Source organism: Watersipora subatra, chromosome 3, assembly GCF_963576615.1.
Source record: "Watersipora subatra chromosome 3, tzWatSuba1.1, whole genome shotgun sequence".
Classification (NCBI taxonomy): domain Eukaryota; kingdom Metazoa; phylum Bryozoa; class Gymnolaemata; order Cheilostomatida; family Watersiporidae; genus Watersipora; species Watersipora subatra.
In genome coordinates this window covers 21,567,122-21,593,141 of record NC_088710.1, presented here as the reverse complement: position 1 = coordinate 21,593,141, position 26,020 = coordinate 21,567,122, and the positions used below count along the sequence as shown (strand labels likewise).

General features: G+C 37.4%; 2 protein-coding genes across 3 annotated transcripts in view; one reads left to right on the top strand and one right to left on the bottom strand.

Annotated features, from left to right (window-relative positions):
- Positions 1 to 24,765, top strand: LOC137389819 (uncharacterized). Its single transcript, XM_068075936.1, has 8 exons — positions 1 to 202; positions 2,292 to 2,433; positions 9,180 to 9,283; positions 13,936 to 14,095; positions 14,730 to 14,878; positions 23,632 to 23,763; positions 23,886 to 24,011; positions 24,340 to 24,765. The coding sequence occupies exons 1-8, from the start codon at positions 145 to 147 to the stop codon at positions 24,345 to 24,347; spliced, it is 879 nt and encodes a 292-aa protein (XP_067932037.1). The 5' UTR covers positions 1 to 144; the 3' UTR covers positions 24,348 to 24,765.
- A 1-nt stretch (position 24,766) lies between these two features.
- Positions 24,767 to 26,020, bottom strand: part of LOC137389818 (ribosome biogenesis protein BMS1 homolog) — a 32,362-nt gene continuing 31,108 nt past the window's right edge. For both annotated transcript variants that reach the window (XM_068075934.1, XM_068075935.1), the window contains exon 21: positions 24,767 to 25,296. In XM_068075934.1, the coding sequence (XP_067932035.1) occupies positions 25,164 to 25,296 (133 nt within the window). In that variant the 3' untranslated portion in view covers positions 24,767 to 25,163. The remainder of the gene's footprint in view (positions 25,297 to 26,020) is intronic.

Sequence of the window (26,020 nt, the reverse complement as noted above, 5' to 3'; positions counted from 1 at the left end):
CATGAGCATTACTTCGGGGAGGAAGGCGTACGTATGGTCAGTTAGCATTCATCCGCATTGCACAGCGCTTCGCCTCTTCATATTATATTAGAGAGTACCATTTTGAAAGGCTAAGTAATTATCCACTAGTACGACTTACCTGAGATGAGAATCAGCACTCTGTCGGCAGCACTGCTGCTATGCCTGCTGTCTCTGTTTATAGGTGAGTAGTCAGACCTTGGGCTCTGTATTTTTTGGTTAGTTTGGTTCCGTCTCTAAAAACAGGAAGATCTAGTCATAGCGGACTAACACCATAATATGCAAGATCTTATTAGGGAAGAGGTGATTAATACTGGTCCTAAGGCTAAAATGAATGGCAGCGCTGAAATTATATGAGTTATAGCAACCAGCTAGAACTTTCTGTACTGAAAAAGCGGAGAATAGCAAAAGTCAAACTCAACTCAGGTAGATTCGTTTTGCGGCAGCAAACATCACTTTTGGGTTGCCACTTAATACTATAAACGGCTGCTAGAACATTGGCAGAGGTTGAAATATCGTCAGCAGTTAAACAGTGATGTTCTGAATACTGTGATTGAGTTTTGCAAAAAGTATAGCATGGAAGCAATTTAGTTTTGACAACATTATGGAGTAAAAGCATTGTTATAGGTAAAACTGCAGATTTTCCTTCTGCCACTGGCGCCAGCATACCTCATCACCGGTTCTGATTTTATACATTTCTTTCACCTATGCTTAGTTTTGTTTGTCAAAATCAATATTTAGATCTGAAGAATTGTGGACAGTTTAAAAAGCTTTTAGGCTATCTAATATAGAAAGAAGTTATCTACATGACTGTCTCCTTGACTTCTAAACTTTCCAAGCATGTTGATGAAGGACTAGCCACAGATTTGCTGCTGGTTCTTTTTAGTCACTCCGTTTACTGGAAGCGCCACAAATAAGTAATAATGACCACCATACATTGGACAGCCACTGCTGAAAATTAACAGTGTTTCTGTAGCGTCTTATAGCAAGCTTAGAGAAAAGACTTGAAAAATATTGAGCATAAACGCTGGTACACACTATATCGTCGCATGTTGCTGTTAATCACACAATTTTTTGGTGATAGTCTGCGATAACATTGTTCCCACTATCAAAAACTCACCCGCGTTCATATCAAAGCATAATCTGCTGCGTAACGTTCTCATAACACAACGCAGACAAGGAAATGATGAAATACTAGTCCCGCACCAACTGCCATAAAAGAAAATATGGATTGAGCAATTCGTGATGCCCAATCACCACTTCCAAAATAGTACACATCGCACAGGCTGTCATGGATGCTCTGCGAACTATCAGGAAAGTTTGAGAGCTGCAATCTTTTATCGACATTGCATCGACGATGCCATCGGTGTACGGTGCCCATAGTCAAACAATTATCACCGGAAAGGCAACGCTGACATAGGCGATATAATGTGAACAAGCCTTAAGAGGGTCTCGTATTGGTTAGCAAAGGTAGTTTGATAACTACGAGTAAAGCTTTAGCCAGTTTCTCTTTCATGGCTTTGGCTAATCGTGAAAGTGAACTGTAGTTATTCTATTGTGTCACCCAGTTGTTCTATCAACCTGACCTTCAGAGCATTGCTTTACTGTACGGCAGTAGAAGCGCGTGTACGGCAGTAGAAGCGCGTGTACGGCAGTAGAAGCGCGTGTACGGCAGTAGAAGCGCGTGTACGGCAGTAGAAGCGCGTGTACGGCAGTAGAAGCGCGTGTACGGCAGTAGAAGCGCGTGTACGGCAGTAGAAGCGCGTGTACGGCAGTAGAAGCGCGTGTACGGCAGTAGAAGCGCGTGTACGGCAGTAGAAGCGAGTGTACGGCAGTAGAAGCGCGTGTACGGCAGTAGAAGCGCGTGTACGGCAGTAGAAGCGAGTGTACGGCAGTAGAAGCGCGTGTACGGCAGTAGAAGCGCGTGTACGGCAGTAGAAGCGCGTGTACGGCAGTAGAAGCGCGTGTACGGCAGTAGAAGCGCGTGTACGGCAGTAGAAGCGCGTGTACGGCAGTAGAAGCGCGTGTACGGCAGTAGGAGTAGTACAGTAGTAGAAGTACTCTCAAATGCAAACAAAATTGAGACTCTAACTCAACTATCTCAGCATTAGATGAAACAGCAAAATTGAATGACTCAGACCCTAATTGTGGCTTTCTTGTCAAGCTTTACTTAACATCCCACAGTCTCTGTGAACTTGGGATTAGTTTTGTTTATATCTGCACCGATGAAGCTGTCTTGTACATAGTTATTAATGTTCTCTTCTGAATTGCAGTGGACTATGTCTCCGGGGCCCGCTCTAGTTTTCGGAGTTCATCTAGCTACCGAAGTTCTTCCAGTTACCGTAGCAGTCGAAGTTACCGAAGCAGTCGTAGTTACAGCAGTCGATCTTCGAGAAGCTATCGATCATCTCGAAGGTAAGTCGTTCAAGGTTTCCTTAGGATTTGAATTTACAGCTGACTCAATAAATTTATTTCTGCATTTCAATCCACTATGCTGGAACTGAATCACTCCAGCATTATCGCTATTCACAACTTACAAAAGACCCTTTTGATAGCTAACAATGCCGCTTGCGCAAGCAAGACGAAACTACCTACAATGATGTATTAGTGACAAGTAACTAAACTGCCTACAATGATGTTTACTTGACAAGTAGACATATTTGTTACTGGTGGTAACAGCAGGTTTATAAGCATTCAATGCTATGCTGATGTTCGTAAACATAAAAACCTCCCATCGCACATAATGAAGTCATAACAGGTTTAAAAAACTTTATGAATGACCAAAGATCTCCTCTCTTACAAAATTTTACAACCATACCATATTACGCTTCTTTACGAAAATCCAAAAATTCAAATAGTTTGTTTTGACTGTTTTTTCACGACAAAGATGTGAGTACATCAACGGTATTTCCTTGTGAAGATGACAACTCAAAGCCCATTATAACGTTCTTGTCTGCTTTTTACCAGAACTTCCTGATCATTCTGGTTGTGGGAAACATAAAAGTACCCATTTAAGAAGTTATAGAATGCACCAGTAACACTAAAGTATGTGAACATTAGATCAAGGAATGGATAGATACGCTTGGATAAATGTGGCCAACATGGAGGAGTGAGATGGGGATGCAGTCATGCAAGCATATTAGTTTAAGCTGAACAACAAACGAAGGCATGTTAAGCTGGCGCCGTGTTTTCATGTGACGACACTTCATGTACATAACACGGCTCACCTCTATTACCAGTTAAAGTGCGAAGAAAACATGGACAGCTTTACTAAGCCTTAGTTGATTCAACTCATTACTCAATCCGATAGCCGCATAGTTTTGGCAATCATCAACGACGAAAACAGATTACAAGTCTCCATTTAATTTGCCAGACATCAAGTGCTGGCAAAGCGTCACTATTTGTATTCAGATGCAGTTCCTTTTGAAACTGAACATAGGTGGTAAGAGTGGAATATGGGCTCAGCTGTTTCCTGAAACTGTATAATAAATAAGAATAAAGTGTTAGCTTTAGTTCAACATGTTTGGTCAGATAAATAAGTAATTTAGTTTTACGTTAAACATTATGGTAGAAAGTTTTTTATAAATTTTTTCAACACCAAAACATAATTAAGTGAGTAAGCACAATCATTTTCATACTGTCAACCATATAAATATTCTATGATACGTGTGGATAAGGAAATGAAATAAAACTTTCCTTTACCTTCAGTGTGGCAACATGCAAAGTGGTATGTTTCATCAACTCGCGTGCCCTTAAAATCCAAGGGATAGATTGTACATAGGTATAAAGGTTTTCAAAGGATGTTTGGCAATCTCTACACACTATAAATATTTCGACATACCCAATTTGGCTTCAGCAATTGCAATAAAATATGAATAATTTATTTTGAATATCTTTTGTTATTTTGAAACTTTGCAGTAGTGCTCAAGCATATACCCAAAGCTGTTCGTCTCTCAGTTGGTTTCACATCTTGTTCAAATCGCAAGCTTTATAGTTGAAAACACGAGAATTGACACAAGAACATTAATATAATTATGTTCAGTCTCAAAGCGAGGCTTGCAGAGAAAACTACTGTGTAGAGATTGTGGCTTGTGTATAGAAACTTCTAAAATGGGCTGTAGTAAGCAATGATTGTGGTTCTTGCAGTACGAGCTAACACTCTAGTCAATTTTGTTCTTTTGTCTAATCCAACGCACTGCAAAGAATAGCTAAGATACTGCGCATGTGGGTCCTCATTGCACTTACTTTTCTCTATTTCAACACTCTTCTGTACTTTTTTTAACGAAACAAAACAGACAAGCAATTTACTGTTTATCAATTGAGTGAAGGGAAAGTAGTCTGTGTGATTCTGGTCGCACTTGCGGTAGAGAAACTGAGCTATTTGCTGGAATACAACCTGTCAATTCTTGCCATAAATTATTACTGACGTCCTCTCTCAAATTGTTTTAATGGTCTAAAAGTATCGTGGTCACATGCTTTGAGTATAACGATTAGCAACAAACAAATATGTTTCAAGTTTGATTCATGCAGCCGCTCAATAATCAATCACCATACATGACGCTGCCAGCATACCTGATTCAGATGAACTTTGTCAAGAGGGATTGCTTAATACCGCTATATATTGCTATTATAAACTATGCGCAATCACACCCTACCTAGCTCATAAATTCATATGAAAAGCATGTTTTTGACATTTCACTAGACACTGCATTCTTTGGCTATTTTTGCTTTTCTACTTTCCTTCCTGGAGGAGGTTTTCACAACAATTATGAAACCGTAGCTATTGTTTTTCAATTTTGGATTTAGGTCAAGATAGTAATAGACCTAACCTTACACTTTATAAGAGGTTGACTTGAGAACTTACACTTTATAAGAGGTTGACTTGAGAACTTACAGTTTATAAGAGATTGACTTGAGAACTTACACTTTATAAGAGATTGACTTGAGAACTTACACTTTATAAGAGGTTGATTTGAGAACTTACACTTTATAAGAGGTTGACTTGAGAACTTACACTTTATAAAAGGTTGACTTGAGAACTTACACTTTATAAGAGGTTGACTTGAGGACTTACACTTTATAGGAGATTGACTTGAGGACTTACACTTTATAAGAGGTTGACTTGAGAACTTCCACTTTATAAGAGGTTGACTTGAGAACTTACACTTTATAAGAGGTTGACTTGAGAACTTACACTTTATAAGAGGTTGATTTGAGAACTTACACTTTATAAGAGGTTGATTTGAGAACTTACATTTTATAAGAGGTTGACTTGAGAACTTACACTTTATAAGAGGTTGACTTGAGAACTTACACTTTATAAGAGGTTGACTTGAGTACTTACACTTTATAAGAGGTTGACTTGAGAACTTACACTTTATAAGAGGTTGACTTGAGAACTTACACTTTATAAGAAGTTGACTTGAGAACTTACACACTTTATAAGAGGTTGACTTGAAAACTTACACACTTTATAAGAGGTTGACTTGAAAACTTACACACTTTATAAGAGGTTGACTTGAGAACTTGACAAACTCTCCGCTGCACAGTCAAACTTCAACATATGAAGTTGATTTGTTTCAATATTTGTTTTGTATGTCAAAACCATCGCGCTGAAAAACTGCTTGTATATATATCAGTATATTGATTAGTTAAACAGTGATGAGTGCTTGGCCGTAGGCAGGTCTCGTAGGCAGATCTCGTGTGTCATAATCTTCTCGTAATGCTTGGCTTCATGGGTTTTGTGTGAAGGGTACTGAAGTAGTTTCCTGTGGCCTGCTTCGAGTTTTCAGACAGGGTTGTCTTCCTTAATGAATTAATTGTATTTTGTTAATTCATTTCCTGGCTAAGAAAAACTTTACAATCACAGAATTATTGGGTGTTACAAACTGGGCCATTTCCGAACTTTGACAAAGTATACACATTGAAAATTGAGTACAGTACATTGAACAGCCTATATTGTCTCTTACATATACTCCTCATCTACAATATGTATATAGAGTACACATTAGAGAGGTAAATATGGTTATACCTGCAGTAGGGTACTTCTTACATATGAAACAGCTTCTGGAATGAAGTACTTTTGTAAGAAGAGGCTCTACTGTACCTACAATAGGATACAGTATAATATTAATAGCAGTAATCACAACAAACACAAGTTACAGTACAACACTCGGAGGGAAACTTACGCGTGCAAATCATCTGTCGTTAGAGCCATCAGTCACAGTGGGTCAAATCTGTCATTCCTTGTGCAGACACATTCTTTTGCTGCATCAAACAATTGTTTGAACACGATCATCCACATGGTTGGACCAGCCAATCGTTCTGATGTTGTCAGGACAATTATAAGTCATGGAAGTTAAGTTCAAAAAAGCGGGTGTCAACCGGAGTTACATGCAGTATTAAAACAAATTATTTGTATAAAACCAGATGTGAAAAACTAAAGTATACAGAACTAAAGAAAAGACATAATAATAATCAAGAAAAAGAAACTTTGATTCCCACATGACTCTTATGTGAAAGACAGGAAAATTGAGATATAGCCTTAAAAATACAGGCATGTAGGTAAAGGTTTCCAAAGGGTGTTTGGGAATCCCTACATGCTATCTTAGAAAGAACACTAGCTTTTTGGCACCAAATTTTTGTAGAATATCTTTTTGAAAAATGGTGATTCATTTTTATATAACTGTAAGAATGCTGTTCTAACCGAGTATATATATATTAAATTTTATTTGTGATCTGATTATGAACATTTATCACAAGCTGCTACTGAATGTTCAATGCATCTTGGCTGAAACCAAAAGTTGGCAAGCGAGGGCTGTTAATTTCAGCACATAGTCGCTGGTTCAACTCAATGGCAGACCAGAAACTTGGACCAGTATTACCAACTGGCTATTTTAACAACAATGAGTCTAGTAGAACACTCGCTGCTGACAGAAAATAAAATGGAAAACTTTTTTGTATAAGTTATTTGGACCTGTTCTATGAAAGATAATAATAACTCTTCAGCTATTGGTTTCAAGTTATAAATACATACTTGGTTCTGTCGCAATGGTGGCACAACAGGATCTGCAACTATTGCATCTTTGTCATTAAATATTTGGTAATGATACAGTTAATGACTAAATGCAAAGTGCGCTCATAACACTGAAATTAGTCAATGACACAAGATACACAGCGGATTTCAAAACCTATACTACAACACGTAACACAGTGACCTAGCAACCAATCTATTCAGCATATTGGTGTCTATTCCGTCGTCCCCAAACATCACCTTTATCAAACTATCATCAAGCTGGTCTGTGGCCATATTTTTGTCATGGTTCACGGCTCTGTGTAATATGTGTATGGTGTATGGATGCTACAGGCTTCTATCCAACTACACCCAGGGCTACGTTAAATGGTTCTGGCAAAGTTCTCCTTTAGAAGTCAGGCATGCATTTTTGGTAGAAGTAGATACATCTAGATGTGATTGTCAATGATTCGCTGTAGAAATATCGGACAGTTGAAAGGCGTATATTTTATTAAAATTCTAGCTTTCGCTGTTACAATTCCCTATAATCTATGTATTTATATAAAAGAGCATAAAATGGTTAACGTGTGTCTAATGAAAATTAGTAACCTATACACATAGATTCACACAAAATCGGAAATGATGGGCCAAAACTTAGATCAAAAGCTATAGATTGGTGATAGAAAGTTTTAAAAATATAATATATAAATTCCATCATATAGATTCGCTATTAAAATTCACTTTTAGACTAAGATCCATCACAGCTGACTGAAAGAGTCAAAGGGTAACAAGAGTAAAGCTCGTAAAGCTAGCACATATTTCAACCAAAGTCTGTAAGAATCAACAACATTGGTCGAAACAACCATTCGGAAAATTATCCTTGTTCCAGTTATTTCTCAATTTATGATAGTATTATTTTATTTACTTCTAAATCTCGATTGAATAGATATTTTGTGAGAAAAATTAAATACAGTAAAAGCTCCTACAACGTAAATAATCCATTCCAAGAACATTTACGTTATAGGGATTTTACGTTATACAAATTTCTGGTCACAATAATATATTTACAATGTTCAACACCTGTACAATAGATGCTCTTACAATAGAAATAATCTGTTCCAGGAATGTTTACGTTATAGGGATTTTATGTTATACAAACAGTTAAATACATGTAAAATGCCTAATCCATTCCTAGATTTTTACAAACTCACCCCTTTGGCCATTCAAATAGAAAAAAGTTAAACCTAATTCGTTAATTTAATGACTGTACAGTAACTGCGGTATTATTGGTTTGTATCGACAACTATTCCTTTTGTTTTTATCACTTTCACTTGGTCCATGTGTTCATGATTGTAGTAATTTTACTCTAAGGTCAGGGGAGATAGCGCCTTGAATAATGTCAATTTTAATCAATCATTTCACTTTTCTCGACATCAGTTTCTATGCGGCAAAAGCAATATCGTAAATGCCTAAAAAAAGTGAAGCAAAATTTAAATTTTACATTAAGAGACAAACTTGAGCAAGGTCCCCACCATTCAGATACAAACTTGAGCAAGGTCCCCACCATTCAGATACAAACTTGACAAGGTCCCCACCATTCAGAGACAAACTTGAGCAAGGTCCCCACCATTCAGATACAAACTTGAGCAAGGTCCCCACCATTCAGATACAAACTTGAGCAAGGTCCCCACCATTCAGATACAAACTTGAGCAAGGTCCCCACCATTCAGATACAGACTTGAGCAAGGTCCCCACCATTCAGATACAAACTTGAGCAAGGTCCCCACCATTCAGAGACAAACTTGAGCAAGGCCCCCACCATTCAGATACAAACTTGAGCAAGGTCCCCACCATTCAGATACAAACTTTTACTAACTAAACTGCCAATGTTAGAAGGCTTTTATGTCAGTCCACTCCTTAAAGGATTACAAATGCTTATTCAACGAGTTCATTCAACACCCATTTGCTAACTACAGTAACTAACGATTCCTAGTATTGACCTTCTTGGTTCAGAGAGTAAGGTTCTCTTGAACCTTAATCCTGTACACATTTTCTGGATATATACACTGTGGAGTTCAACTACCTGATGTTAGTATGGTAATGACTTGCTTCTTAACATTTCTATTAACATAAATTGATTCGCTTTTAGCTCTAGATATGGCAAGTATGCAGCAGCTGCTGCCGCGGGGTACACAGTCTATGGTATGACGAGATACAGAACCACATACTATGGCACCAGATACTACAGAGAAGGTATGCAAGAGTCAGCAAAATACTGAGCAGTTTGTTGCCCTAAAGTAGAAATTATTAAATGTTTTTTTAAAAAATTTAACAGCATTCTATATACATAAATATCATATGTATGTACATGCGATATTTATGTATATAGATCTCACATGTCTATACATGTATACGAGTTCATTCACACTCGTACACATGAAGTTATATACACACTCACATTGTTTGTCTGTTGTCCGTCTTTCGAGCGTCCAGTTATAGAGATTAAAATCTAGGAGCAAAACATCCACTTCGCATTGGAAATCAACTCTGAACAATCAGCTTTGTAGACAGGCGAGCTAACCACTATGCTGTTTTTGCCGAACGTTGGAATAGTTGTGCGCATACTTATGTAGCGCTTGTGAAAATACAATTGGTTACTACTAGTACACTTAGAGATCATGATTGCTTGAGAGATCATGAAGTAGTTCTAACTTCAAGTGAAAGTTTTTATTCTCACCGACTCTCATATTGCTTTGTTCCTCCCATGACTATCCCTATACTTCCCCAACATGACATGCACATCAGTTGGTCACCTCCAGCTTAATTCAAAGAAAGTGCTTGTAATGTGTTATGTTTCTGTATGAATAATAACACAAGCTATAACAAATGTCGTTTATTCACTCTCATAGTATGTAATAAAATGCTGCCTTAAAAACCTAGTTTATATAACCATTAGCTATGGCTATTTAATAAATAGCTAAACAAAGCATTTATTTATTAGAAATATAGCGCAAAGTTAGCTTGACCTAAGATTTTTTATCCTAACAATATATCATAATGAATTTAATTTTTTTTGTATAACATGTTATTTACTACTTTATTTTTATGTTTAAAAATAAACTTACACTAAGTGTCAGTAGATTTTATCGGAAAGTATTGGTATCTTGCTATCAATTGTGATTATTGCTGTTTGACGTGGTCTGACTGCCAGGATGTTTCAAAATAAAAATTGACAAAACTTGATCACAGTTAAAACCTTTAAAAATACATGCGAGTTGATGTCACTAGTTGTTATTGCTGTTATACTGTTATACTTGTTAACTGTTATACTTGTTAACTGTTATACTTGTTAACTGTTATACTTGTTAACTGTTATACTTGATATCAGTTCAAGTTGCAGCGTTACGAGTCTCTATTCTGTCGGTCCTTTTGCAACTATAGACGTCATAATCATACTTTCAATTGATGTGAGTGTTTTAACCGTTTTTTCAATAAAGTTTTTTAAATTGCAATCTTGAAACATCCTGGCAGTCAAATCATCTCAAACATCAAAAACAATCACAAATGATAAAAAAAATACTAATACTTTCTGATAAATTTAATAAAATGCTGTGCTAGTTCATCTTTAATTCCAACTAAATGTGAGGTCAGTAATCAGAAAAAGGTGTTTTATAGTTTCTTAGAATTCACTTAATTGATTCATATAACACAATTTGTTCAAACTGTGAGAAGTTCCAGGCAAGGTATAAAAATGTCAATCTTTAATGTCGAGGCTCCCTCTATTCGCTAACCTGTCAGAGTTGCTAGAGATTCAGGATATCTTGTGATGGGTCTCACAGACTGCTAGCAGCAATATAGGACAGGCAATTAGAGCCATCTCAATCACTTCCTTGTACTAGGTGAAAGAAAAATAGGTCAATCCATTCCATCATTTGCGTATCAGTTCATCTAAAGATAAGATAACTCCGAATAATTAAAGACAATTGAAGCTGGGTGATGTTGATTTATAATGTTCAGATTTGATGGTATGATAAAGGTCAAAGGTTATTTACTACAAATTCATCATTTCAATAGTACTGAAGGTATTGTATCGCTCACTAGCTGTGCGAGTGTACTATTTAGATATAAACAATTTTATTTACGTTAACAAAAATTCTAGGTGTTGTTGTATTTTGTTAAGGAAATATATAATCAGATAAAAGTTTTGATCTCAAGCAACTAACTCAAAAGAATAAATCATTCACATTGGAACCTGTCATAGCAAAAGTATCGCGAGCAATATAAGTATGTACGGTGCAGTCTGGATAATCGGGCAACTCTTAGAACCAGAACTATTTGCATCAATAACACAGAATGGCCCATTATTAAATGCTTCATTTGCTGATCTCGTAATGAAGCCTAAAATTCCTTGTGCACATAGATGCATACATACACTGCAACATATATGCAATGTTGTATATTGTGTTGCGTTTACTGAGTGGTCCGCATCCAGCTGGATTATGAACATGTAATATCAAGTGGCTGGTGACTTGAAATACTTGTATCAAGTGAGCAAGTGCTGACACATCATAAATGGCTTCACCTTTTTTGCGGAATTATCGCTCACTCAATCTGGATTTCTTATATTTGCCAAAAAACTGCAATTTTTGCTGTACAGAGAGATCTACTCATGGCATGATTAATGAGGAACACCTACACTCTTTACATGATTGGTCAGATCCTTTGTTGTTCCGCTTCCATGGCAGCACAAGATTTACCCATTCTAGCTTTTCTGGTTGAGGGTTATAAAACTTCATACATGGTTAAAAGCTTTTTGAAGCCAAATGACAACATTCCATTTGTGATTACCAAACGGAAGACATTGATTTAACTTCCGTGTTTTAATTTCTCAATAAAGTTTGACAAATTTAGATCAATTATCGAATTTGAAACAGCACTACTGGGTTTTTTGACAAATATATAAAAGTCCTTATGCTTAACCCAGTGACACAAAAGGCAAGGATTTGTTTTCTTTCTCATTTGTTGCTGTGCTGTTGACTAGTTGCTGGCGGCAACAAAATAGGTTGTTAATCATTGATGATTAACAATTGATAAACTATGGATCACATATTTTAGATAATATAGGTAGCTTGTGAAAACAAGATGGCTACATCTTTTCAATGTATATTTGATCATCTGTGCGGAGACATTTTTATTAACATGGAAGAAAAGAAAACAACTAAATTTATTGATAATAGCAGTAATTTGTAGTGTCTAGTGATATAGATTTTTTACTATAATAAAAGCCACATCTATTTGTCCATTAGTCTGCCTGTAGCTGTTAGTAGTTGAAAAAACATTTGCATCGTAAAGGATTTGAACTTGATAAGTTCACCTTGCTTCCCAACCCTCTAACACATGTACGGGTCAACCGCTCTCTAGCGTTGCGCAACAGCTGTGCAGATCGTTACTCTCTGCGATTTATCGGTACGTCTGACCATCTCACACAACGTACCGGACTGCCAGAGTAATAGTAAATATTTAATAAAGGAAGCAGCTAAAGTATAACAACATTTTTCTCAAAAACATTTAGCTTTCCAGCTCACATAACGTGGAAAATGAATATGAAACATGTGTAACAGTGCTCTACCCTGCTGTCTTCCTTAATCTGGCATCATCCTGAGACTTTCAGTTGGTCATGCAATAATTTTATTCTGATGAACACCAGTATGTTTTAATGATTTAAAAGTTTAATCTAGGTAATCTAATTTTCTCTTACATCATTTTAGCAAAACGATTACGTAGGTAGCTAGCTAGTTAAAAGTAGCTAGCTTTGCTACGCTGCCAGTTGAAATCCATAAAAACAAATCATGTAGAATCTCAAACACTGTAAACAAGTAAAGAGTTACAAAAATCACAAAAAATGACGATTGATATTGATTTAAGTGAGAACTACAACTTTAAAAAATGCCTGAAACCAAAACATCTAATAACAATATAGGCAAATTTTATCTGAATGCTTACCTGAAAATATGATATACGAAACTTTATGATCTCGTTGTTGTAAGATCATCGCTGTGAATATAATAAAGATGTCTTCGTGTCTTTCTTAGAACCAGGACGCACAGGCGCAAATTTCCTGATTTCGTTATTTCGTGTTGCACAAAGCTGTGATTATATGACATCAATCAGAGCTTTTAGCAACCTGAACCAGCCAATAAGGTGCAGCCTGGCTAAAAATTCAAGCTTATTCATTCTCAGATACGTTTAGTAAAGACTGCTAAACATTGTGCCTCCGATTCATACAACAAAACTACATTTCACAAAATGGTCAGGAAGAAAAACTCAGTATGCTGGCCTTGTGCGAAAACTCGGAACAAATGTTTACAAACTTTTTAGTATTTTTCATCCTATTTCGGGCACACGCCTTTGTACCTTTTTTGGGCATGTGCATCTGTGGTGCGTCTGAGCAGCACAAACTCAACAGTATCATTTGTATGAATTAAAGTTATATATGTAGTTATATAATCAAACACTTATAATAGATTATACAAATGATATGATACAACAGGTGTACTAAATAGCAACATTAGAACGTCTTATAAATTGAAATGATAAATAGTTTATGGCCAACAGTATTGTTACTGACCAATCACTGAACTTGAAAGCAACGCTGTGAATGCATTAGTCAAGGAAATTGAATTTATAGAAACTTACTCAAAGGTTGTTTAATTAATCTCTCACAGTCTACGAAAGTCAAAATATGTATTTCATAAATTGCATGTTTTGTTGTTTGAAAAAATACTAGCCAGTTACTACCCAAGAAGTTATCATCTCCTTATATTTGATAGCGTATGGAGTTGTGTTCTCCAATCTGAAAGTAGATTTGGTAGTATGTGAGTCTTATCGTCAGTTGAACTCTGTAGATCCTAACATCTGCACTAACCTTGGAAAGACAGTCACCTATAATAACAAGACAGAGAAGCTGCAGTACTTTGTCTGCCCCTATGACGCAGCAGATGGTGACCAAGACAGATACTGTTGTGGTGAGGCTAACGCTCAATACTGCTGCCCTTACTGGGAGAGGTAAGCCTTAGTTTTTCCTTCAAATAGAGTATGGGTTTACGTTAGAATGGCAAATATAATTACCCGATGAGTAGTACGGTCACTCGGAGATTCCCATTCTAGCGGTTTTCAGCAAATAGTGTATTAACTATAAGTTTGTCCTGTAATATATTTGTGTGTGTGTGTGCGCGCACGCCTGCGCGCGCAACATGTGCATGTATCTGAAAAACTCAAGTACTTAGTCAAAATGCTTAAAAATAACTCTTCCTTTACAGTACTTGTATAAGATGTTTTCTCTACAGTACTTGAAAAGAAGGGATCCTTTCTCTACAGTACTTTTATAAGACCCTTCCCCTACAGTACTTGCATAAATCCTTCTTTTACAGCACTTATACAAAATTCTTCTTTTACAGTACTTGCATAAGTCCTTCCTCTACAGTACTTGCATAAACACTTCCTCTACAGTACTTTTATAAAACACTTCCTCTACAGTACCTAAATAAAATCACTCCTCGACAGTACATGAATAAAACGCTTCATCATCATGGTACATAAATGTGTTTACATATGTTACTCTTAACAAATACGCCAAACTAATGCATAGCTATTTAATAGCTACCGGTAACTGCAATTTATATTCTACCATATTTGACAGTCCAAAGAAAGGAGGAGCAATCGCTGGAATTGTGGTCGGGAGTCTGGTTGCTGTGTGTTTGGCGGTTTGTGTCTGTTGCTGCTGTTGTAAGCGCTGCACAAAAAAGAAGCATGAGGATACTTCAGCAAGATACACAGCTGGAAATACTGGTACTTTGTTCCATAAAAGTGTTTTGGTGTACATTTTTGAAGTACAGATGAAATTATATGAAGGAAAAGAATTTCTTTTTTAAAATGCAAAAATTTAAAAATTTTGAAAAATCTGGTGTGTAGATTGTTAGATCCATACTCTACAGTACATAAAATTCTTGTTCCACAATACTTGATTAAAATGTCTTTCTACAATACTTGAACAACATCCTTTTTCAACAGTACTTGAATAAAATCTTTTCTCTACAATACCTGAAAAAACACTTCCTCTACAGTAATTTAATAAAATCATTTCTCTACAGTACTTAAAAAACACTTCTTCTACAGTACTTGAACAAAATAATTAACCAATGGTGGCCAAGTGGTTGACCAATGTGGAAGTGAAAAAGCTGTTAATATAAAAATAATACAATGTACAAAAGCTGAGTAAGTTTAACCTTGACCTAGCTTAAGTTAGAGCGAGTTGAACGACATATCACTATCATTGACCGTCTACCTCAAAACCTGCACAAAACTTAACCTGACAATATTTTAATTTCATATTCAATCAGATAGTCTGCAGGTGGGTGTTTGAGAGGCTGGTTCTCAGAAACTAGATGGAGTTTTGAAACTGAATATTTTTAGCGACCTCTTTTTCCGACATTTTTTATATCTTCAATAATATCACGAATGGTAAATCATTGATATCGAAGTACTGCTACTGTAACAGTACAAGCCTGAAAAATGTCTGGAGCATTATTTTAACAGGCTAGTAGTAATAATATACATTATGGATTTTCTGCGTTACAATATTAATGAATTTTTATTTTTGGTAAATGGATGAATGATTGCTACACATGGGTTTTATGGCAGCATTATAGTCAATGGCATTATGCTAGCAGCTGGGCCGTTTTATGCTTATGTTGACAAACTGGAATGGATTGCTATCTCTAATGGGCTACCCTCAGTAAACCTGTGCTCAATAACACCAATTATTTTATGCTGGTTATTACCTGTGCTCAATTATATATATATTATTTATTTATTATATATATACATATATTATATATATTATATATATAGAATGCAAATATAATGCATTTTTAGAATCCAAATGTTTGGTTTTAAAGTGTAGCAAGATGTAGCTGAAACAATATATGATTGTTAAACACTGAAGCCTAGTTTATTATACATATTTCACAAAGTTGTGTGTGTGTGTGTCTGTTCTTCGGTATGTCCTTAAGATCTTAGAAGGAAAGATCTTTATTTTAGAAGATTTGATCTAGGACCCTTCCGAGGTCGCCAGTCCAATCCTTACCGATTAAGCCACATGAGTTTGATGGATTCCTTAGGCAATATATGTCGTTGTAAAGGTGCAAATACACTACCGCTCTCCACTACGGCGCAACGACATGGAGAGCGATAGCGTAATTGTATGCATGCTTAATCATGAGAGCAAGTAGTTAGCTCTTATTAGTAAGCTTACTCAAATTAGCCATTAGCAATGTGCCAGGCAACTACAGTAACTCTCATTGTTTATAAGCTGATTTTTAATACCCTTGCAAAGTTGGAAATTCCGCTAGTCGATATATATGTCTCTCTAAGTTTGCATGTATGTGTGTGTGTATGTCTTTCGGTATGTCCAGCTATAACTATTAAAATCGTGGAATTAAAATCTCACATTGTGCTGGGCTTGAAATCATGAATGTTCGGTTTGAACAATCACAGGGTTATTGTCCAATTGTCTAACCGCAAGTCTACAAAGGCTCTTACGATTCATAGGTCTTACTATATCATAGACCTATTAACTATATTATATTACTATACTATTAACTATAATATAGTTAATAGGTTGATGTCCTATATACAGTATGTTGTATTTCCAAGTACTTATTAGATTCTATTATTTAAATCCAATTGTTGAATTGGTAGCTTTTAACTCAATATAGACAATTACCTGTTAGCATGTGTTTGAGCACCAGACGATCCTGGCGTATTATTGCGTAGTACTATCGATTAGGGACAAATATGGGCTGGCCAGCCAAAAAGGGACGGTTAGCTTTAAAAACGTGGTTCTACATTACAAGTCCATTTCTACAAGATGTCCGACTCTGCGGTGCTGTTATTCTGCGTTTCTTATTTATTAATTAAATGTCCGATGATGCTTCTAATAATATGTAGAGTAAAATGACGATCAAAGGCTACGTTGATAACTGTAATAAATGTCTAGGCTAATATCCAAAGCTATGTGAATAAATGATGTCGGCAAACAGCGACTAGCTACAATACGTAAGAACTAAGGCTATAGCGAATATTTACAAAGATACAACATCCCTCCTCTTCTAAAAGCATTAGAGTCGGCAGAGAATAAACGCAAATGCGTTAAGCCATGTCATAGTCTCGGTATCTGCCAGGCAGAATACCTCGAGTTGAGCGGGGTGCTCGCTGAGTCCGGGGACTGAAGGATGTAGGAGTTCTAGCAGCTCTGGGTGTTGGCGTAGTCGGTGTGACTGGCTCTGACGCCTTATCAATTGCTGTGTTGGGACTATCTGGGTTGTTCTCCGTGGTGGTCTCATCATGAAGATCCAGAGGTTCTCTTGGTGTGTGATTTGGTTTCAAATGAACACGGTTCCGACGTACAACACTGTTGCCATTGTCCACCCAGTATGAGCGAGGTAGGTCATGCTTGGAAACAATAGTGCCAGGTTCCCAGGTCTGGTCATGTCCTGTTCTCACTAGCACTCTCTCTCCCTCAGTCAAAGGTTTTAGGGCTCTGGCCGACCGGTCATAGTATTGCTTCTGCTTCTGTTGATACACTGTGGATGTCTCGGGAGTACTGGGTGGCTGAACCTGTAGAGTAGCACTTGTACGAGGGAGGCAGCTTCGGATACACCTGTTGAACAGCATCTCTGCAGGACTGTAACAGCTGCCAGAGAAAGGAGTCTCCCGGTAGGCTAGCAGTGAAGCATAGATGTCTTCCTTTGAGTCTTCACACTTACGTAGAAATTTTTTCATTGTCTGTACGTATCTCTCAGCCTGGCCGTTGCTCTTTGGATAGTGCGGGCTTGACGTTACCATGTCAAAACCCCAGTCTTTGGCAAAAGACTGCATCAAATAGCTGTTGAATGGCATGTTGTCAGCTAGTATTGTCTTGGGAACACCATGCACTGCAAACATTGACTTGAGTGCGGAGATCACTTCAGAGGCCGTCTTTCTGCTGACGAGCCTCAATTCGGGAAAGTGTGAGTAGCAGTCAACAACTACTAAATAACTACGAGATTTGAATTCCAGGATATCCATAGCCACACGGAGCCAGGGAAGTGTGGGCACTTCGTGTTGCTGAAGGGGTTCTTTGGTCTGCTGATTGCTAAATCTGGCACATGTTGAGCAGCTAGCTACTGTCTGGAATATATCATTAGTGAGTCCTGGCCAAAAAACACATGCCTTGGCCCTCTGAGTACACTTCGTCATCCCTAGGTGGCCACGGTGTAGCTGCTTAAGTACATGCTTACGTTGGGAAAGGGGTACTACCAGTCTTTCGCCAACATATATAAAACCGTCATGCTCATGGAGTTCATCTTTGACAGCCCAGTAAGGCTGCAAGTCTGGTGGGGCTTTCTTTCTCGACGACCAATTCCAGCCACAAGAGATAGCCTGTCTCAACAGGTGCATGGTTTGGTCATCCTGATATGCTTTGCTGAGCGTCAACTGTTCATCCTTTGTAATCTCAAGACTGTGTACCATGGCAACTGTTTCTCCCTCGAGCTCAGCACATTCGCTATCATTGTCTCTAAGGAAAGCACGGGACAGGGTGTCAGCAAGATATAAGTGCTTTCCAGGAACATATTTTACCTCGGCTATGTCATAGCGCTGAAGTCTCAACATTAGTCTCTGAAGCCTGGGAGAGGCTTTGTACAGTGGTTTATTAAGGATAGCAGTGAGAGGGTTGTGATCAGTCTGAATGATGACAGGTCTTCCATATATGTAGTGATTGAAGTGTTCACATCCAAATACTATAGCCAAGAGTTCCTTGTCAATCTGTGCATAATTGACTTCAGCAGGGGTCAGAGACCTAGAGGCGTATGCTACAGGCATCTTCTCTTGTAGAAGGACAGCACCTAAACCGTGTTGAGAAGCATCTACCTGAAGTTCCACTGATTTGTCGGCATCAAAATAGCGAAGTATAGGCTCACTGGTTAAAAGCTTCTTGATTGCAGATATAGCAGCTCTCTGCTCTGGACCCCAGCACCATGCTGATTCCTTATTCAACAGTACTCTAAGAGGCTGGGTAAGAGAGGACATGTTGGGTATGTAGCCCCTTAAGAAGTTCAGAGTACCAAGCAACCTTTGCACACCAGCGACATCTGTTGGTTCAGGCATTTCCTGAATGGCTGCTACCTTTTTAGGATCGGGCCTCATCCCTTCCTTCGTCACGGTATGCCCCAGATAGGATACCTCAGACTTGTTTAGCTGAATTTTGTCTTTATTAAACTTCACATTGGAATCACGAGCTCGAGCTAACACTCTTCTGAGGTTTTCGTCATGTTCTGCTTGATCCTTGCCAGCCACGATCAGATCATCAAAGTATATGCAGACATCCAAATCACAGAATATTTGCTCTACACGTTTCTCGAATACTTCTGCAGATGAGTGGAGGCCGAATGGGAGTCTGAGAAATCTGTAACGACCAAAAGGTGTATTGAAAGTTGTGAGATAGCTACTGTTGGCCTCCAGAGGGACATGCCAGTAGCCATGTTTCATGTCAACTATGCTAAAGTGTTTCTTGCCACTGAACTTGTGGGCTATATCTTCTAGTGTAGGTATGTGGTGATGTTCTCTTTTGATGGCCCTATTCAAATCCCTGGGATCCAAGCAGATACGAATGTCTCCATTTTTCTTCTCAACTACGACCATGCTGTTTACCCATTCAGTCGGTTTGTCAACCTTAGCTATAATATCTGCCTGTTCCATACTGGCTAATTCTGCTTTTACTTTGTCCATTACACTGAGGGGAATGCGCCTTGCTGCATGAACAATTGGTTTCACCGTAGGGTCTGTCTGAATGACGTGCTCATCTTTGAAACATCCTATACCCTCGAAGACCGACGGAAACTCATCCAGGATGGACGTAGCAGCTAGGTTGTCAATTCTACTGACAATACCTAGCGCAACACAAGACTTAAGTCCAAGTAAGGCTGGGAGATGATCATTCACTACTTCAAATTGGAGAAGGTGTTCATGGGAGTTGTGCTTCAGACTAAGCATTACTCGTCCGAGGTTTTCAATTTTGGCATTGCCGTAACCCGTTAGGCGTGCTTTAGGAGCAGATATTTTGGCTTTCAAGGATTTGACGACACTTAGGTTGACGATATTGGCCTCAGCCCCAGTATCTACTTTGAAAGTGACTTTCTTTGACCTACTTTCATGCCTAAGATTTAGCTCAACATTCCAGGAAGTCTCATCATCGCCAGTTGATGAACCAACATTCCCCAGAAACAGTGAGTGCATACAGGACTGAGTGCTGTCTTCCTGTGACTGAGCCTCGACAGCTCTAAGATCTGTAGACATACATCGGCGAGCAAAATGGTTCTTCTTGCCACACTTCTTGCAGGTCTGTCCGTAGGCTGGGCATTTGCCTCTTGCGTGATCATAGCCACAGAACCTACAATCTTTCACCTTTTTATCCGTGTGGCTGGGTTGATTACTGACAGCAGCCACAGACTTCTTTGAATCCTGCGGAGTGTCTTTCGGTTTCAAAGCTGATTGTTCCTTCATGGATGCAACATTAATAGCTTTGCTTCCCCCTGCTATCTCATTCAGCTGTGTTAGTGTAGCTTCTGCAGCTCTAATGTCATTCATAGCCCGTTCTAGTGTCATCTGATTGTCACGGAGCATACGTTCTTTAAGTTTATCTGATGAAATTCCAAATACAATTCTACACAAAAGCATTCTGTCCCTTAAATTTCCAAATTCACATTTGGTTGCCTGTGTTTTGAGCCTCTTAACAAAGCTATCTATTGGCTCACCCTCTTTCTGAATCATGGACCAAAACACATACCATTCATACAGTATGTTGCGACGAGGATTACAGTACGTTTCAAAATGGTCAATTACTATGTCTAGATCATCACGATCATCTTCATTTTCAAAATCAAATTGACTGTAAATTTCATAAGCTTCCTCCCCTGCTGTATGAAGAAATATTGCCAGTTGCCTTCTCATAATAGCTGCATTGCCTGCTGGCGGCGCTTCGTCATCCTCAACAGGCTCACGCACAATGTCCACAGCACGTAAATAGTTCTCAAAACTTCTTCTCCATCTTCTCCAGTTCTCCGACACATTGCCCTCGAATGACAGCTCACCAGGCGGTTTCAAACCTTCCATTGTCTCAGTCGTGGTGGTTTTCACAAACAACAGCCAAGCAAAACAGAAACAAATATGCGAGGAGCAGCAGCTCTAGTTGACAAATAACTCAACCAATACGTCTGTAGTTAATATTATTATAACGAGAGTCTTTCTTTCTAGGCGTAGGCACACCTCGCTGCCACCATGTTGTATTTCCAAGTACTTATTAGATTCTATTATTTAAATCCAATTGTTGAATTGGTAGCTTTTAACTCAATATAGACAATTACCTGTTAGCATGTGTTTGAGCACCAGACGATCCTGGCGTATTATTGCGTAGTACTATCGATTAGGGACAAATATGGGCTGGCCAGCCAAAAAGGGACGGTTAGCTTTAAAAACGTGGTTCTACATTACAAGTCCATTTCTACAAGATGTCCGACTCTGCGGTGCTGTTATTCTGCGTTTCTTATTTATTAATTAAATGTCCGATGATGCTTCTAATAATATGTAGAGTAAAATGACGATCAAAGGCTACGTTGATAACTGTAATAAATGTCTAGGCTAATATCCAAAGCTATGTGAATAAATGATGTCGGCAAACAGCGACTAGCTACAATACGTAAGAACTAAGGCTATAGCGAATATTTACAAAGATACAACACAGTATGCTCTTTTCCCAGTTTTAAACGCTAAATAACGCAATTATTGATACATTGTGCCTATGGGTTACGATGCCCTTGCTATAAAAATCTTTTTTACTGAACTTTAATTTTTTGCCCAAGCTGTTTTTTTCGTCCTCGCCATACTAGGGCGAATTTGTTTTCACATCATAGATATGAACAAAAATTTATCCGGAAATTAAAATTTGGCAATTTGCGTACTGATTATATACGTTATTAAGAGATATACGTTGCTTGCCATAACTGGATCAGCGTTATCCGTTATGGTAAAAAACGGATTCGCAAACAAATAAGGAATAGAATTTTAATAAAAATTTTGAAGTTTACTAGAATGCACGTTTAGTAAGCTAAATTTATTTAAGTTAAAATCAGCGTTCACGTTACACGTTTGTCTCAAAGGTAAAACCTCTCCATGGTACGCTCTAGGGTATGTAGTACATTGTAATGTTACAGTTTTTTGCAGATCATAACTACAAAATGCACTAAACTTTTTGTAGATAACTATAGTTACTCAGGTTAACATATTGTTTTGTTACTAATTTTTAATGACTATTTTTACTAGGTGTTTGCATTAGATAATTACTATGGGTTTGTATACCATTCTATACAATATTTTCGCATTATGATGTCAACACTGAAGCGAACTAAAATCATACAATTGTATAACAAATAATTTTTCATTGTATGTGTAGCAAAACAGATTATATTCAGACATTACTTGCTAATGATTTCACTCACATTTACATTTAAACATCTGTACGGTTTTATTTTTCCTCCTAATTTATGTTACCAAAACACTTGGTTTATTATATGAAATTTGAAAGCTACAGCCGTTTGAAAAAGTTTGAAAACCTTTACAATTGTTAAACTTTTCTTTTTATTTTAAAATTTTTCTTTTTAATTTGTTTCCCTATTTTTATTGAATTGCACAAAAATACTTCATTTCTCGTGATATGAATTTTAAAATTTCAAATGGTAGTTGCTGTATATATTAAATAAAGATAAATTTTCTGTCAAAAGACTTTTTATTACCTGGGCAGAGCCAAGTATTTAGCTAGTCGTGTATATACAGGCAACTGCTTTAACCCGAGACTATATTAACAACTTTCAATCGGCTGAGACAACATTTAGAATGACGCCATTTCTGTTAAACTTTTGTATCACATTAAGCTCCAAGCTTGCAGAAATCAAATTGACTAAATGATTTTTTTACAATCTTTTACAGAAGTGCTGTTTTAGAGGTAACTGAAACAGCATAATGACTTACTTCGAGTTACTTCAGCATTACTTTGAGTCTGATAGACTGTATATATTTGCTATGAATAGAAAAACAATCTAGTTTCGTTTGTCTAATTTGGACACTTTGTTACCAAAAGTTTCACCCGGTGTTAGAAACCAATGTTCTGCCAGCAGCCTTTTTTTATTTTTCGGTTGTTTAGAAGAGCCCTCGGTATTTAGACGAAATCTCAAGAAGTAATGATCTAATAAACTTGTAACTTTGGAATTATACTAAAAACAGTGTGCGGAAGTATAATTTGAAACGATGGAGCCAAGATTACTCGGTCATAGGATTAGGTAAAACAACAATTGCAGGACTAAATCTTCGAAGTGCTAACATTTAGTTAAATATTGGCAGTTGATTGTTCACTTACAAAGGTAAAAATAAACTTTATCTCTTTTGTCGTTTATTAAATATGAACAGGTTTTTGCTAATTTTTCATCAGCAATGTTTTCTGGTTTTTGCAGGGGAAGTAAGTTATCCGAACTCAGAGCCACCAGCCTACCCTCTCGCCAACCCTGGCGCTATTCCTCTACCCTACCACCCTATCTCTGATCCTTCAGCCTACCCCGAGAAAACCCCTAATCCAATTGGACTTGGTAAGATTTTAAGCTGTCTGAAAATTGTATGTTTGCATTTTCTTTGGAATTATGAGTTGTCTTCCTCCAAGAGTTGTCAGGTCAGCTAGTTTTTCATCAGGGAGGATTTCTGGTTTTTGCAGAGGGAGTAAGTTACCCGAACTCGGAGCCACCAGCGTATCCTCTTGCTAACCCTGGCGCTGCTCCAGCCTACCCTGCCTCTGCTCCTCCAGCATACCCTGAGAAAACATCCAAACCACTTGGTTTTGGTAGGTCCGAAAGTTATATTGTTGCATTTTCTTTGGAATTATGAGTTGTCTTCCTCTAAGAAATAACTACTAACCTCAAATCTTAAAATGAGTAGATGAAGCTAATTTGGGGTGTCAAAGGCTGAATATGCTTGAGATGAGCTCTAAGGCTAAGCTCATTTTAGCCAAAATATAGCCTGTGACACCCCAAATTAGCTCCATTCACTCTCAGCTTTTAGGTTAGTAATCTTCTGGGGGGAAACAACTCATAGTTTTATTGCTGTCATTACCAACTTTTCAATTATACTATATTTTATTTGTTTGCAAGATATTATGAATTTGCTTGCAGAGAGTTAAACTCAATGGCTTAACTAAGAATGGAGAGATGCTACATGTATATTAAAGATGGACTATTGACTAACATTCGATACAATGCTTCTATGTGACTGTTTACCCAAGTAACAAACCACAGATGTAGATTATACTCTCATCAGTTGTATTTCATAACTTGCTCTCTATTCTATTTTTACTGTCATGTTTTACTGTGAAGAACGATCATCTAAAGTTATGAATTCTTCTTCCAGATATTTTTAGTCTGCTGTCTTGGATGTATGCCTAATCTTCGCTCACTGCCGAGCTCATTTTTTAGCCTGTTGTCAGTGACACGGATCTGCACCCCTATTTTTGTATGAATCATATATATATATATATATATATATATATATATATACTTTTCCTCCATGTTCTTAACAATAAAAAGTTCTTTTTAAACTAACTATAAGAAGTCTTCAGCTATATTGAAGCTATCTAGTGAAGAGAAGGCAACTTCTAGCAGAAGCTACCACAATTTTCTCCTCTTCAAAGAACTGATTTGCCCAGCACTCATATTTAACAGAAGAGTACTTCATAGCCTCATTTCACCCAATCAATATTCAACTCTGCCGAATCTTGTGGCAGCCATGATTAAGCATGGCTGTCGAGTGGTGTTACAATTGTTTCTCAATTCCTCAATAAACTCAAGCGCGTGATACGAATAGACTGAGAGAACATGAGCACATGGCATATACTGCAGCTAACTGGTATGAAAATCACATGACATGTAGACACAGATGGTACGAAGGTCACATGATATATATAGCCATGAATGGTGAATGCGTAACCGAATGTTACGATTCAATCATCTGCCTCATTGTAGTTCATCTTCTTGTTGACTTTCTCCTTTATCTTTCCAAGTTTCATGTACAGATCCTTTCTCATCTTCTGACGTACCTTATTCTTGTCTGCCTCCTCTGCCCTTTTCTTCTTCCTGCAACATCAATGTTTACAGGTTACCTACATATATCAGTTGATAAGTACCTGATTGTTACAACAAAAATGACAAGACATAATTATAAGAAATGCAGTGTCATGGCCCGGCGTCTACCAAAGTATTATCTCCATTTCATTAAAAAAAATTTTCAGTACAAACCAATACAGGTTACTTATACAAGCCTTAAACATACTTATATAAACCTTCAATATACTTATATAGGCCTTAAACATAAATTATAATACAAAATATAGCACTGAAGCAACTTACGAACAAATTCACCTTACGAACAATCGCTCGGAACGTAACTCGTTCGTAGGTTGGGAACCGTCTGTATATCAGTTAATAGGTACCTGATTGTTACCTACATATATCAGTTAATAGGTACCCGATTGTTACCTACATATAACAGTTAATAGGTACCTGATTGTTACCTACATATATCAGTTAATAGGTACCTGATTGTTACCTACATATATCAGTTAATAGGTACCTGATTGTTACCTACATATATCAGTTAATAGGTACCTGATTGTTACCTACATATATCAGTTAATAGGTACCTGATAGTTACCTACATATATCAGTTAATAGGTACCTGATAGTTACCTACATATATCAGTTAATAGGTACCTGATTGTTACCTACATATACCAATGAATAGGCATCCGGGAAACCAGCATTATTGACTACGAAATGAACACATGCTAAAATTACAAAG